At 41.0% G+C, this 16,263-nt stretch overlaps 1 protein-coding gene across 5 annotated transcripts in view; it reads right to left on the bottom strand.

Moving 5' to 3' along the window:
• Positions 1-16,263, bottom strand: part of cntn6 (contactin 6) — a 167,851-nt gene that overhangs the window by 21,284 nt on the left and 130,304 nt on the right. For all 5 annotated transcript variants that reach the window (XR_001776630.1, XM_017304949.1, XM_008410157.2 and 2 more), the window contains 5 exons: positions 10,637-10,754; positions 6,544-6,702; positions 2,940-3,089; positions 1,390-1,460; positions 32-266 (listed from right to left, as the gene is read on the bottom strand). Coding sequence is in view for 4 of the 5 variants with exons in the window: in XM_017304949.1 (XP_017160438.1) it covers positions 32-266; positions 1,390-1,460; positions 2,940-3,089; positions 6,544-6,702; positions 10,637-10,754 (733 nt within the window). In the remaining variant the exon portion in view is untranslated. The remainder of the gene's footprint in view (positions 1-31; positions 267-1,389; positions 1,461-2,939; positions 3,090-6,543; positions 6,703-10,636; positions 10,755-16,263) is intronic.

Below are 16,263 nucleotides of genomic sequence, written 5' to 3'. Positions count from 1 at the left end.
ATTCTTCCTGTTTCCAAAGCGAACGCCTCACCTTCCTCTGCAGAGAGCACTTTTACAATCCGGCTGAACGGCCCCTCCCCCACACTGTTGTACACACCCACAGTGGCTTCGAAACGGGACAGTGGCGCAACGCTGTCGTTCCTGTACACGTATCTGGACACGTCGGCCGAAGCCAGCACCGTCTTGATCCAGGTGCTGCTGCCTTGCGGCCGGAAAGCCACGAGATAGCCAAATTCCTCTCCACTCTGCTGTTCCTCTGGAACCGGCTGAGGGAAGAGGAAAACAAATAAACACCTATGATCAAACTGAATAAGAGAGCTTGATCCACAACGTTCACAATGTCTAAAACCAACTTTTGCCAACACAACCTTAGAGAAACAACCAAACCATTCAAACATTTGTAACAACTTGCCAAATTAAAACCACAAAGACTTCATACTTTTCATTTGGATTTTTGTTAATATAAAGTACGACATAGAGATGCTTTGAAGGGATATGTGGTCCTTGAATACCCAAAGCATGAGTTGTATCCACAAAGCTGAACTCATCAATGTCAACGACACAACAGATGTTACAATACAGTATACCGCCCTCAACAGTGTCTGATTTGTTATTGCACACCTTCCTGCATGGTTCACCGGAAGGGAATCTTTGGATTCAAATACAAGTTTCAGCTTTACTATTGTTGAATTTTACCAACTCCGTTGCAGACTTTGGGTGGAGAACATGAGAAGAGGAAAAGGAAATGCTGCATAAACTGTTTTCACAAACTTCGAAAAAGAGCATGGATATAAATGTCTAATCACTTGAAGAATGAGAGATGCTGAACTTCATTCAACTGTAAGTTAACAAAGGAGCTAAGTGTAAAATATAATTTACTTGGAAAAAAAGATCTAGAGCAAACTAAGTGAACTAAACATTTTCATAGTTAGCGAAAACGGTAAAGTGCTAAGCTAAAAATTAGTTCTGCTCTTAGCACATTAGCAGAATATCAGCTGTGGCTGTATTGTGAGAAAATGAGGAAAAAGTTCCATCCTGTGAATACTCTAGCGTTACCCACACATGTTCTCTTGTCTTTATATGAACTGCTGCAACCTTTAAGGGGTATAAATACTTTTCCAAGGAACTGAATGATCCACAAAACGTAAAGTCGTCACCAAAGTTCAGATTTACACGCTGTAACTGGCTCAGGCTCGGCATCCTCATTTAGATTTACGCGACATATGGAGTCAGCAGGTAGCAAATCAGAAAAGGCTCCACTTTTAATTAAAAAGCAGTCGCACCCAAAGCTGGTCCTCTGCAGGAACAGTAACTCTGCCAGAGTTCATCTCCCATCAAAGGGAGGACACTCTGCCACAGCAAACGCTCGGTCAAAAATCATCCACTCACCTCCCACGTAATGACAAGCTCTCCTCGAGCTCCCCCACCACCGCTCACATTAACCGGTGCAACCTTGGGAGCTGAACAGGAAAAAAAGGAAACACTCATCAACAGGGGCAGGTGCTGCATTTTCTGTTAGAACAGACAGTTTAGCTACAGAGCTGGGAAAAAAGTGGTTTGCTGTTGTTAACTGCATTTCCATCAACCATATAAATGTGCAAATTGGAATTACAAGAATAAATTCACTTAATGGAAAAACAGCTATTTTTGAAAAAATAAGTTTTTTGATAAAAAAGTTTTTGCTCTAAAATGAGAGTTTTTTGGTTGTATTGTTGCGTTTTTCACAAAACTCCAATGGGAACTTTTTTTTTTGCATCACACGAGTCACATGATCAGCAACTGGATGCTACCGACAGAAACCACAAAGAAGATGAGATAACAGGAAGTGGTGGTGTTTCATGCTTTTATTGACTAACTTATTCACATGTGAATTTAACTCTCTTATTTAATGGTAACACCGCAATTTCAAAATTGTGTTTTTCTACATTAGCAGGATAGAACAGTTTTGCGCATGATTATAATGGAAACCAATTTTAATATTAGACAAAGATAATATGAGTAAATACAGAATGCAGGCTTCAGATGATAATTTTGTTTATTACAATAAAACAGCTTCCTGAACCAACCTGGTCCTTTGTGAAACTGCAAATGCCCATCTTATTAAATCATGAATGAACTTGTTTTAACCAGTTTGGTTCAAACTAGCATGTAAGATGCCAACGCTGTGCTCAAATCAGGTACAATTTCAGTATATTGTACTGTCTGCATACAGCTTACTTACACATTGTGCTGTTTGGGCTTGCAAAAAAAGCACAATGTGAAGGCACACCACACAAGACAAAAAACATAAAGACCGCTTTTGGTCTGAACCAAACAAGAGCATCAAATGACTTGTGTGAAAGTAACCTAAAAAAAGCAACAAATTATGCCAGACAATCAAAAGAAATTCAACAATAAAATAACTTTTCCCCATAGCAAATAAAACCATAATTTTAACATTGTTTTTAATATTTACACACATTTCTTTGTCTGATGTAACATTTGTTTGATGATCTGAAACATTCATGTAACCAAAACTGTAAAAATACTGAGTTGAAAAGTCTAGATTTAGTTGGATGGTGAATATGCAGCTTCCAGCAGGAAACTTGTTCCTCTGTGATCCAACCAGGTGGATAAAATTCTTTACATGAAATAGCAGTTCTTTGTGTTGCTTCTTCATGGTGGATGTCACACTTCTGTCTGCCACTAAAATAATTAACACTACACGTTCCAGAATGCTTGTTTCTACATTCGTCTGGGCTGCTTACGGTAATTAAGTGGAATTTTATGTCGCCTCATGTTCATTTTCTTTGTGAAACAAAGAGCTGGCATGAACAATAACATGAACAATAGATTTGCGCAAAGAACGCAATGAGATGCAAAGCTAAATCAAACAGGTAATTTTCCACATGGGGGCTGCTTAATTTTCTATGAAGAGACATAACAAGCCGACAGAGTACCTGCTGCTTTGGTTCGGATCTGTTTTGATGGCATGCTGGGTTCTCCAACACCAACACTGTTGATTGCCACCACCCTGAACTCATATTCCACCCAGGGGCTCAAATCTTTCACAGTTGTGTGCATCATCTGTCCAGGCACAGAATCAGGAACTAGAATCAAAGAATTAAGAATTCATAGGCGTTATTAATTTTTTAAGAAATATTTGAAACAACTACAGGTCCTTCTCAAAAAATTAACATATTGTGATAAAGTTCATTATTTTCCATAATGTAATGATAAAAATTAAACTGTCATATATTTTAGATTCATTGCACACCAACTGAAATATTTCAGGTCTTTTATTGTTTTAATACTGATGATTTTGGCATACAGCTCATGAAAACCCAAAATTCCTGTCTTAAAAAATTTGCATATTTTATCCGACCAATAAAAGAAAAGTGCTTTAATACCAAAAAWGTCAACCTTCAAATAATTATATTCAGTTATGCACTCAATACTTGGTCAGGAATCCTTTTGCAGCCTTCAATACGGCATGGAGGCCATCAGCCTGTGGCTCTGCTGAGGTGGTATGGAGCCCAGGATGCTTCGATAGCCTTAAGCTCATCCAGAGTGTTGGGTCTTGCGTCTCTCAACTTTCTCTTCATAATATCCTACAGATTCTCTATGGGGTTCAGGTCAGGAGAGTTGGCAGGCYAACTGAGCACAGTAACACCATGGTCAGTAATACCAGTGGTTTTGGCACTGTGMGCAGGTGCCAGGTTGTGTTGAAAAATTAAATCTTCATCTCCATAAAGCTTTCCAGCAGATGGAAGCATGAAGTGCTCTAAAATCTCCTGATAGCTGCTGCATTGACCTGCCCTTGATAAAACACAGTGKACCAACACCAGCAGCTGACATGGCTCCCCAGACCATCACTGACTGTGGCTACTTGACACTGGACTTCTGGCATTTTGGCATTTCCTTCTCCCCAGTCTTCCTCCAGACTCTGGCACSTTGATTTCCGAATGACATGCAAAATTTGCTGTCATCCGAAAAAAGTACTTTGGACTACTGAGCAACAGTCCAGTGCTGCTTCTCTGTAGCCGGTCAGGCACTTCTGCCGCCGTTTCTGGTTCAAAAGTGGCTTGACCTTTGACCTGGGGAATGCGGCAGCTGTAGCCCATTTCCTGCACACGCCTGTGCACGGTGTCTGGATGTTTCTACTCCAGACTCAGTCCACTGCTTCCGCAGGTCCTCCAAGGTCTGGAATCGGTCCTTCTCCACCATCTTCCTCAGGGTCCGGTCACCTCTTCTAGTTGTGCAGCGTTTTCTGCCAAACTTTTTCCTTCCCACTGAGGTGCCTTGATACAACACTCTGGGAACAGCCTATTCATTCAGAAATGTCTTTCTGTGTCTTACCCTCTTGCTTGAACCTTTTCATGATATGCAAATTTTTTGAGACAGGAATTTTGGGTTTTCATGAGCTGTATGCCAAAATCATCAGTATTAAAACAGTAAAAGACCTTAAATATTTCAGTTGGTGTGCAATGAATCTAAAATATGTGACAGTTACATTTTTATCATTACATTATGGAAAATAATTAACTTTATCACAATATGCTAATTATTTGAGAAGGACCTGTACATTAAAATAATAAAAAAAGAATAGAGACGCCAGTCTGAAAAGCTGACAGTTGTTTATAATTTAAAAATTTTCCATTTACAGAGTGTCACTGCATTTAACTAAGCAGAGTCAAAAGCCTGTTGTGGTCAATTTAATTAATGACTGACAGGATGGAGCTAAACATCTTCCAACACTTTGAGTTGTTTTTTCTGTCATCAATGGATGTAACCGTCATCTCAAGAACTCCAAAATATTATTTTAATTTTCCAATCTGTGGTGCAGTGTTTAGGCCATCTAGACCAATTCAAACAGGCAATTAGAAATGTCATTTAGATGAAGACATAATTTTTTTTACGTGACTCAACATAAAATGAGTTGATGAAGAAACTGTCCCAAGCACTCCACCCCAAAGCTATGCAAAGATGGTGGCAATGATGACAGTTTAACACACTTATGGAAGTTGGGAGTTTTTGTTGTTTTTTTGTTTTGCTCCTATTATATGATATGACGCACATTACAGTCTTCTGGACTCCTAATGATATGATATGACGCACATTACAGTCTTCTGGACTCCTAGTCTATAAGCCTTAAAGACACACATCCTGACGTTAAACTAACATTTTGCTATAATCTAAAGACTACCGTATTTTCCGCACTATAAGGTGAATGGTCTATTTTAAAACTTTTTTCACATATAAGGCGCACCGCATAGAACAGACGTTTGGGTTGCCAATTTGTCCCGTACTCTATTATTGCACATCCACATTCGTAAAGAAGTGGTTCCCGAGTACTTTATATAGTGGTCTGCCCCAGTCATTGTTTCACTAACGGTGTTGGATATTGTGCCCAACTGCTTTCTGGGTAACACAGACCAACCGACACGCTGCTGCCGCAGTCTCCGTCTCTCTTGCCCCGCCCCTACGCCCTCCTGGCTTTAAATGTATTATCAAACTTTATTAACAAAGCAGCGTTCTGACAACTATCCCAGCATGCACCGCGCACTTCTTCTACGGGGAAAATGAAGTCGGCGGCTGCTTACCGTAGTTGCTAGACATGTTGTGGCTCAATATTGGTCCACATATAAGGTGCACCGTCGGCTTTTGAGGAAATTGAAGGTTTTTAGATGCGCCTTGTGGAAAATACGGTACTCTTACATTCAACCACATTCTGAAATGTAAACACATCGTTTGATGTTGCTCTCATGGAACTAGCTTGGCTACATTAATGTGTCAAGATACAGCAAGTTTTTATTAATGTTTTATTAATGGAAAAACATCTCCTGGTTGCAAGACTCACCATAAATACACAACCAGCAAATCCACCTAAAACCTATTCCTGATTCAAGCCAATGTTTGAATCAGGACTGTGGTTGGCCAGCTAGGTAGCCTGCACGCCAGCTACAATTCTATGTTTAAAACCTATTTTAAGTAGGGCTGAGTGTGTCTTTAACACAGTAATTTTGATTATTTACATTTTAATGTGTTAAAGAGGTTAACACAAATACTCTTTTTTTTTTCTTTTTTTGTACAAGCAACATCTGCAAACAACAGCAATGGATGACCAAACCAATGTTCTGGGCCCGTTGAGGGTTCATTTTGCTCAAAGAATTACTGGGATATTGTTGTGTTCAATTTGTGCTAAACTAAGTTAGCGCACCAGTGAAGCTATTCAAGCTTAAAATAGCATCCATCTCAATGCTACTTATGCATTTATTTATGCATCAACGAGTTCCTGAAGCAATTAATGTGTATAATATCTTGTTGCACCAATTTGATGGTTGAATAACCTAAATAACAGGTTAAAAACAAATATCTTTTTTCTTGAGATTTTTTGTCTATTTATTCAAAAGTTCAGAAGCAAAATATATTTTGAATTAACGTTACTTTTGTTGACATATGGTTTTCAATTAAAATGCAATTAATAAATTATAGCTGGTGCAATTTATTCAATTAATTGAGCCCCACCACTAATATTAATGTTTTTAATACAGAGTAATTTACCTGTCTTCACCGTCTGCCAGCCAATAGAGAAAGGGGTCCGAGCTTGAACCACGTACATGGTGATGGGACTGTGGTTGTCTGGTCCAGAGCTCCAGGATAGCTGCACTGTCGTGTCAGTAATGGTGGTCACTAGCAGACCCTGTGGGGCACCAGGAGGTCCTGCAACGATCAGAAACACAGAAAAGTCCATGTGGAAAAATAAAAAAAATGTCAGGTTAGTTTGTGTTTTGTGCTCTGAAACTCTGCCACTAGTGTTAAGTGATTCATAACCTCGCTCTATTGAGAGAAGCAGTCTCATCAATGGTGAACATTAAAGTTCATCGGATTGTGACACAAACAACAGCAAAATACTGAACGCAGATGGCTGGAGAGTACAAGAGATGTTATTGTGTTTTATTTTTTCATCAGGGATTGGAGGAGTGTGCTGGGCTGGTGAAACAGAGCAGAGCGGGATATGCGCGCGGCTGGATGACTGACTGGCAGGTGTGGAGATGAGCGTGAGAGCGGGTGGCGAGCAATGATCCGCACTGGCTGGAAGAATGAGCTGGCGATGAAAGGTTGAAGAACCGGGTTTGATATACTGCAGGGTTGAGAGGGAGACGGATTGCTGGTGTGCAGGCTGATGAGCAGCCAGAGAGCGAGGAGAGTGAAAGATGTGCCACACCCACAACACACAAACACACTCACAAACTGAGAGAGAGAGGCAGACTGAGCGGCAGAGGAGGCTCAGGGGAGAGCAGAGAGTCTGAGGCTGAAGGAATAAGCTGGAGGCATGGTGGTAAAAATGATACAACGGTGGTAAAAATGATACAACCTGCTATGTCTGGGCTATTTTAACTTACTTTGTATTCAAATAACATTCTTTAAAGAAAATGTTTCCAATGAAACCTTCAAAGACAGAAAACAGAGCCCGTCTTTTATTGCTAAAAGAATCTTCATTCGTTCTCCCAAACGTGTAATGGTTCTTCAAATCCATCCAATCCCAGTTTCAGGCCAAGAATCCCGATTACAGATCACAGTCATTCTGCAGTGGTCAGCACAGGGAGTCAACGAGGAAGGGCAGCTCCTGAGAACCATCATTATCCCACGGTCTTATTTTTTCTGCTGTACTTTAAGATTTAAAAAAAAAATTTTTTACCACAATGTGTTTTAAAGCTTCTTTAAATCTGCAGTATGTAATTTTTATGATAAATTATATACACATATATTTTTTCCATATTTCTTGAAAAGTAGCTACAGTATGGAACAAGGCAGAGAATGTATGAAAAAAATGGAGCTCCTCTGCCTTCTCCCAGTGCAAACTAGAAACAACCAATCAGAACCAGGAAGAGCGCTGTAAATCACAACTATGAATGTGCTGCTCAAGCTCTCACCCTTTCTCGCTTTAGATTCGAAGAGTGCATTTATACAGCCCTGCTTAGCCCACTTTAATCCAACTCCAGTATGTTTGCCTAGAAATTTCAGTTTGTTTGGAGAGGCAAGTGGTTTTTGGTGCAGCGCCACCACAGGTGAGGAGGGGAACAGTTTTTCAAAGAGTTTGACATAGTAATCCACTTCTAGTTAGTCACATGTGAAACTAACTGAAAATAAATTTGCTTCTTGGCTCATGAATCAGTTTTCACATTGACATTATTTTTGTCAAAAAAAGTTATCAAAGCAAAATTTTGTTGATTATGATTCAACAAAAATACAACAAAAAGGGTAAAACATCTAAGAGGGTGAATATTTTTTACAAGTACAAATTTATTCATAAAAAATTATTCAAAAGCAAGGCAGAGATAACAGAGATTATATGAATATATATAATGGCTACATGAAGTTAAAATTGAGTTATTTGTCTCATTGTTAGTTTGTACTTATGTGATACTTTTAATTCACCATATTAGTCTATTTTATCATCTTTCTCCCTAGCTATTATTGAAGATTGTTAAAAGCAAATATTAAACAGCAATTAAAAATTATTTGGCTTGAAAATGTGTTATAATTAACTTCACAGAAAGAAAAGGAAAATGAAACCAATTCTACTTATGAATCCCTCAGTACCTTCAGACTTGTGAAGGTACGGATCATTTTCAAAGACCGCATTAATGTAGACTATTTGGAATGAAAATATGTTTTCATTTAATGACTTCAATATGAGATCAAACATACTGGGATTTGAACCACTGATATGTTTTTTTCCATTTAGACCTATAAATCTAAAAATTGCACTGTATTAATTAAAATTTTCCAACAGAATATGAGCACATGTTCATCTGGAGCCTCCTGAACATGTACAAGGCACTGTATGCCTTGCAAAAGTATGCACATTCCTTAAACTTTTGTGGTTTGTATCTTATGCAGAAGACCAAAGGAACAGAGAGAATCATCGTAAAGTGGAGGGAACTTGATGCATTGGTCATGACACACTATTTTATTTATGCAAATCAGGAAGATGTAGTCTTCAGAACTTTTCCTCTGCAACCCCTAAATAAAAACAGTTGCCTTCAGAAGTTAGTAATCAGAGCCCAGATGTATGAAATTTAAGATCAGTATTAGTCTTGAACTGGTGTGATGAGATCTAAGAGTTTTCACACCTTTAGATCCCGGTTCAATTGGGGACCAAAATTTCAATGTTTGCAACATTTTTAGATGCTCTGTTTCACTTTCACACTGCACTGCGTCAAACCAATGCAGTTGAAAACCTATTTCTTTCCTCGACTGTGGGGGCAGTGCAACAAGAACCACTGAAGGAAACACCACAAAACCTCTGAAGAAGACACTGACTGCAACTTCCTTCTTCATGAAATGTAAACAAAAATGGAGTGGCGTCAGATTTTTGCAGTTGTAGGATTTCTATTTTGTCTTTGGTAAAACGCCAGCAGTCATTCCTCCTGCTAGTGCTAGCATGCACAATTGTTTTGGTTGCATTTACCCAGAATTCACTGTACTTCCCGCTTTTGGATCTGTCTCTGATCTGCTTGCTGTTCACATATGCATTTGAACCACACCAGAGTTTACTTTAACCGGGCCAAGGCTAAAGTTTTTAGGTAGATCAGACTTTGATTACATATTCACACCTCTCCAACTGAACCGGACTTTCTAGACCACAGGTGTCAAACTCAAGGCCCCGGGGCCAAATCTGGCCCGCCGTAGCTTTTTATGTGGCCCTATGGACTCCAAATTACATCAATAAGTCCTTCCAGTTTTTCACAAATCTGCAAAAATCACACAAAATCAACAAATTTCCACATTTTTTTCCCTGATTTTACTGCAAATTTTCTCAAAATTGGTCAAAAACATTAAATCCGTAACTGATACAGCGAGTGATAAAGAGTCACATTTAACATTATATTAACGTAAATACTGTAAAATAACAATTACAAATATTTCTTAATATTCACCACAAAATCTGTCATTTGATTGCAAAAATAAACACTAAAGTAATCACAAATCCTGGAGGAACAGCTATTTATTGATATTTTAACAGTTTTATTGGTTTTATCAATAGATTCTGGTGCAACCGGCCCTTTAAGAACATTCAGATTTTTGATTCGGCCCAAAATAAAAATGAGTTTGACACCACTGTTCTAGACAAACGGACTGGAATTTGATTAAAGTGACCAAAAAGGAGCAGGGATGCATTCCATTCCTTGATGTCTGTTATTTGTGACACTGCAGCCAACCTTAAGCTTTTTGTTTGTTTTTTTAATGAAGGCAACATTTCCTGGAAATTTCCCTCATTTGGCCATTACAGGCAGCTGAATGACAAAAGATAGTGGAAGGACCAGTCTTCAATGGGAGTAACTGAACTGAAGAACCTGTCTATGGTTTCTCATTAAAAAATCTGCATGTTGGAGGAATGGAGAGACGCAAAGTACACCACTCAGCACAGTTTGATAGTTTTTTTTTTTCACAAATATCCCATTATCATCAACAAAAAAGTGCTAAATTATAACCTTGTAATCTGATCCGAGAGCTTTTAAGGCACCTGTATCCCAATTGTAAACTACATACACGCATGGAGACTTTTCAGAACAGCAAAGCCATGACAAACCACGAGAGATAATGCTTTATAACGATAAGCACCGTCACAAAGGAGGAGCAGACGTACCTCTAACAATTAGATCTGCCGCTGCCGACACCGTGTCCACGTCAGTGTGTACCATACACACGTACTTTCCAGAGTGCCTTAGCTGAATGTTCCTCACCATTAGGTCGCCTGCAAATCCCTGACGAGAAAAACAAAGTATGAAAGCCTCAACGTGAAGCAAAAAAAGGGAACAAAAACGCACAAAAGAAATGAGGTTTGCATAGTAAAAAGGCAAAGAAGGAAAAGAACTTTTGCAAATCCTCAGGAACACAAGAGGTTCTTTCCTTAGTCATGTGCTGTAAATACTCCAGAAGAAAGCTTCAAAGACGTGACCGTGTTGACCACTGGGCGGGAAAAAAAGAGAAACCGATTCAGTTTTATGTGGAAATGAAAGCATTAAAGAAAACATTTGTTCTGAACAGCTTGTTTTCTTTGGGTCAGCCGCTGCCGTGTTAACATTCACCCTGACAGCTTAGATGAATGAGTAGCAGGACGAGATTGTTTTTTTCCTTTGCATTTTTTTTGCTCTTCAAACACTCAAAGACTAGCATTATAGTTTCCTTCCCTTCAACACATCAAACATCTGTGGAAAATATGAGCGTTGTAGTTGAATCTCATTGGACCTGGTGGGTTCAACAGAGTCACTCTCAGCCTTTAAATTAGGACATTTTATTCAGCAGGAAGTCGAGTGGTTTGCGTTTTATAAACTCACATGGTGAGATCAACTTCAGGCTTGGAATAATGTTTGAGAAAGGACAGGAGCTGCTGCTGCATTTTTAGAATTTGACTTCAGTTCAATTACAAGCTCACAGATGCATGTTCCCTGGTGTTAGTTCTGTTTAAAGTGGACATGTCACGTTTTTGAATCCTCTCTTTTTCCATTTAAACCATTCAGTTGTGGTCTACATAAAGTGGAATTGTAATGTTTTGATCTGAATTTCTTGTTGTTGCTCCACATGCCTCACTTATATACCCGTTCTGAAGTACAGCTAGTTTTGGTGCCGTCTCTTTAAAGACACCTCGCCCCCAATTCGAGGTCATAGACTGTTTCTCCCCACTGCCTTCCACTCCGCCATGTTTGGCCATTTTTGTAGATTGGCAATAGAGATATGATCTCTGTACCAACGTACAGGTGCCAAGATGGGGGAGAACAAGTATGCCCACTCCTGCCCAGCGCTCTCACCGTGGGCAACTCCAGAGTGGAAGTATGTCCAGTCCCTCTCAAGGAGACTGGTTCCAGAACCAGAGCCATGCGTCGAGGTGAGGCTGAATATTTCTAGCCGGWACCTCTCAGCCTCGCACACTAGCTCCGGTTCCTTCCCCACCAGAGAGGTGACGTTCCACGTCCCAAGAGCCAGCTTCTGCAGCCGAGGATCAGACCGCCAGGGTCCCCTCCCTCGGCTGCCGCCCGTAACACAATGCACCCGACCCATTTGGCCCCTCCGACAAGTGGTGAGCCCATTGGAAGGGGGACCCACGTCTCCTCTTCGGGCTGAGCCCAGCCGGGCTCCATGGGTAAAAGCCCGGCCACCAGGCGCTCGCCATCGTGCCCCACCTCCAGGCCTGGTTCCAGAGTGGGGCCCCGGTGACCCGCGTCTGGGTGAGGGAACGCCAGATCCAAAGATGTTTTCCATCATAAGGGGTCACGCGTTTCCCAAGACAAAAATGACAAACCCAATGCTAAACTGTTTATGCAATAATGCAAATATATACTCAATAAGCTAAATGCTAGCACACAGTGCTAACATATGCAGAAGCCATGATGCTACCACTATCGAGACAAAGGCCAGGATGTCATAAAGTTTAGTTAAGTCTAAGGTAGTTTTTTGCTACCTTAGTGTTATTTGCAGCTTACTGTGTCTGTTGTTTTCATAGACAGAAGGAACTAAGCGCTCAATCAGACCAAGTCTTTCACAAAGTTCCTCTTTATACTGGTGGAGAACTTCAAAAAGCCTGGTTAAATTGAACTTTTCATGGAAATGTACCCACATCAGTGCAGAAAGCCCTCTTTGTTTGCACTGACCAGCTTCCATGTCTGAGCTGACATCATATTATGAAATTATTCCCTCATCAAAAACATATCTAGAGTGTTGCTTTGATTATTTCATGCATGTTTGGGAAATCCTTGAATCCATTCAGCTATGCAGAACACCTGGTTGGTTCACTTCCAACCCCCTGGCTGCCTCACAGAGTAGCCCTCCTCCACCACTCAGTTCCTTCAGACTAGCCAGCAGCAATTAGCAAACACCTAGTGAATCTGTGTGTCTGCTGAGCTTATTATGAACTACTACTCAGAGCAATTCAATTAAATTTCAAAAATTTGTTATTAATCCCAAAGGGAAATTAAATGTTGTTGTAACTCATTAAATTAGATTCTTCAAAGAGTTATTGAAGATAGTGATGGCTGTTGGCAGTAAAGATCTCCTGCAGCGGTCTGTACTGCACTAAATCTGAAGAAGCCTCTGACTGAAGATGTCCCAAGACAGTCTCGTGAAGAGGATGGTCAGGGTTGTCCATAATTTTCTTGATCCTATGAGGAATCCTTCTTTGCATAGTCATCTCCAGAGTCTCCACAGAACAGATCCAGTCGTCTTTATCAGGATGTTGGACCTTTTTATGTCCCTGCTTCTGATGCTGCTGTCCCAGCAGATGACAGCAGCAGAGATGACGCTCTCAACAACAGAAGATCTGCAGCATCTTGCTGCAAACCTTGAAGGATCTTGGGTTCCTCAAGAAGTCCAGTCTGCTCTGTCGCTTCTTATGGACACTTCACTGTTGCGTCTCCAGTCCAGTCTGTTGTCTAGATGAACACAGAGGTATTTATATTACTCAGCCACCTCCACTTCTCCCATGATTGAAATACGGAGGTAGAAACGTTGTTAAAGTGTTACCAGAGGAGTCATGTTGTGATGACTTCCTGAAGGTGGCGTTTCAGAAACAGCAGGAGTTTTAAACATCCATCCATGCATCCATTTTCTTCCGCTTATCCGGGGTCGGGTCGCGGGGGCAGCAGCTTCACAAGGGAGGCCCAGACTTCCCTCTCCCCAGCCACTTCTTCCAGCTCCTCCGGGGGAATCCCAAGGCGTTCCCTGGCCAGCCGAGAGACATAGTCCCTCCAGCGTGTCCTGGGTCTTCCCCGAGGCCTCCTCCCAGTGGGACGTGCCCGGAATACCTCACCAGGGAGGCGTCCAGGAGGCATCCTTACCAGATGCCTGAGCCACCTCAACTGGCTCCTCTCAACGTGGAGGAGCAGCGGCTCTACTCTGAGTCCCTCCCGGATGGCCGAGCTTCTCACCCTATCTCTAAGGGAGAGCCCAGTCACCCTGCGGAGGAAACCCATTTCGGCCGCTTGTACCCGTGATCTCGTTCTTTCGGTCATGACCCAATGCTCATGACCATAGATGAAAGGGTGGGAACGTAGATCGACCGGTAAATCGAGAGCTTCGCTTTTTGGCTCAGCTCTCTCTTCACCACGACGGACCGGTACGACTCCCGCTTCACAGTAGACGCTGCCCCAATCTGCCTGTCGATCTCCCGCTCCCTTCTTCCCTCATTCGTGAACAAGATCCCCAGATACTTAAACTCCTCCACTTGAGGCAGGACGACCCCCCTGACCCGGAGAAGGCACTCTACCCTTTTCCGGCTCAAGACCATGGCCTCGGATTTGGAGGCACTGAGCCTCATCCCGGCCGCTTCACACTCGGCTGCGAACCGCTCCAGTGAGAGCTGCAGATCACGTTCCGATGAAGCCAACAGGACCACATCATCCGCAAAAAGCAGAGATGTGATCCTAAGGCCACCAAAACGGATCCCCTCAACACCCCGGCTGCGCCTAGAAATTCTGTCCATAAAAGTAATGAACAGAAACGGTGACAAAGGGCAGCCTTGGCGGAGTCCCACTCTCACCGGAAACGAGCCCGACTTACTGCCGGCAATGCGGACCAGACTCTGACACCGGTCATACAGGGACCTGACAGCCCGGTGTACCGGGCCCTTTGATACGTTTTTAAACAAACATGTCAAATTCAAGGTATTAAATTAAGTCAAACTTCTTTTAAGTCAGATTTGATTTATATAGCATAACAACTAAAGGTAATAGTTACTTGATTTTGCTATAAAATTATATTATGTGACCGTAAGTTACAGTTATGCTGGATCTTATTGAGTGGTATTAAATTAATAGGGACTAAATACAAATACACACCACATCATTTGGATTTTTATTCATTACAAAACACCATGTATCATTTCCATTCATGTTAGAATAATGCACTAGTCTATGTTGGGCTAGTAGAAAATGTCTCAATAAAATACATAGAAAATGAGATTGGTTTGATATGGAGACATGCAGCAGGTGAATTAAACGTATGCACCTGGAAGCCTGGCTCAGAATAAAACACTGAAATCTGTTCACACGCGTTCCTCCCTGCACCAGTTAAGTTCCATAATTAGAAAAACAATATTCACCTTCTGTTCTACAGAAAAGGTAAGCTCAAACCAACAACAGGGCATCTTTGATCAGGTAAAGTCTCTTAAATCTGGGAAGCTTTATTGTGACCTGAAGGTGTGTGAAAAAGACAACAGCGTCTGTTTCTATTTTCTGACTGACATCCAGGAGCCTTTGGAAGTTGCAAGCAGGTTTTTTTTTTTTTTTTTTTTGCTTTTTGTTCAACTAAAAATTGAGAAAGATCATATTTATGTTAACACAGTTTTAATACTGGTGCCACGAAAAAAATTCGATTGACCAGGTTTAAGAGACATTCATGTTATTTCCAATATTTATGCTGGTATGCTCCCAGAGTTCTTCGATTTTGCCTCACTTTGATTCATAGCAGTATTTTATTTTATTTCATTAAAGTTGGCAGGAAGAGTGAAATCTGGACTTTGGCTGAGCCATTGCAACACCTCCATTTTTAAAATAGCTATGGTGGCTCAACTTAAACCTGCATCATAATAAACCAGAACTTCTGGATTACAATGAATTCTCGTTTTCTCAACAAAAAAAAAGTCATATTTTCAAAACGTTTTTTTTTTTTTTTGCATAAAGCGAGAATTCTCTGCATGAGACAATCTCTGCTTTTTTCTAATCCATAAGTTTTGTGGCTTATTTTGATGCAGTTTTGGAATTTTAAGTTGAGCCACCATAACCATTTTTTCCACCAAAAGTTTTGTCTTTGGAAAAATGATGAATTAATTGAATAAAAAACATGAGCTGGTGTAGTTCTGAAGGAACCTTTAGCTCTGCATATCTTTAGCTATGTTTTGGATTTTCTTCATCTGAATTTCACTGTTGCCGTTGTCAACGCTAACACCACCTAGTGGTGAGGCATTGATCTTTCAGTGTTTTGGTTGGTTTTGTTTGATAGCAGGAACTCTTCTACACTGTGGGTCATTCCAGTCCCACCTGCTGACTGATTAAATAATGTTCTGCAGACACTCCTGAGCACACTGTTTCAAGTCAATGCTGCTAAAGTTCATAGCTAACATCCAGCATTTCTTTGTCATTTTTATTCCGAGTCCGAGTGTTTTACTTGAGTAGGAGCAGATGTGTCCAGGACACGCACGCACGCTAACAAACAAACACGCAGACTCTCCCTCCCTTCTGTTTGTTCAAAAGACATATGATGACAATTGGGGGGGGGGGGGGG

This window comes from Poecilia reticulata, linkage group LG5 (genome assembly GCF_000633615.1).
Source record: "Poecilia reticulata strain Guanapo linkage group LG5, Guppy_female_1.0+MT, whole genome shotgun sequence".
NCBI classification, from domain to species: Eukaryota; Metazoa; Chordata; class Actinopteri; order Cyprinodontiformes; family Poeciliidae; genus Poecilia; species Poecilia reticulata.
Note: the sequence above shows the minus strand (reverse complement) of the source record. Positions and strands in the feature narration are given on the sequence as shown.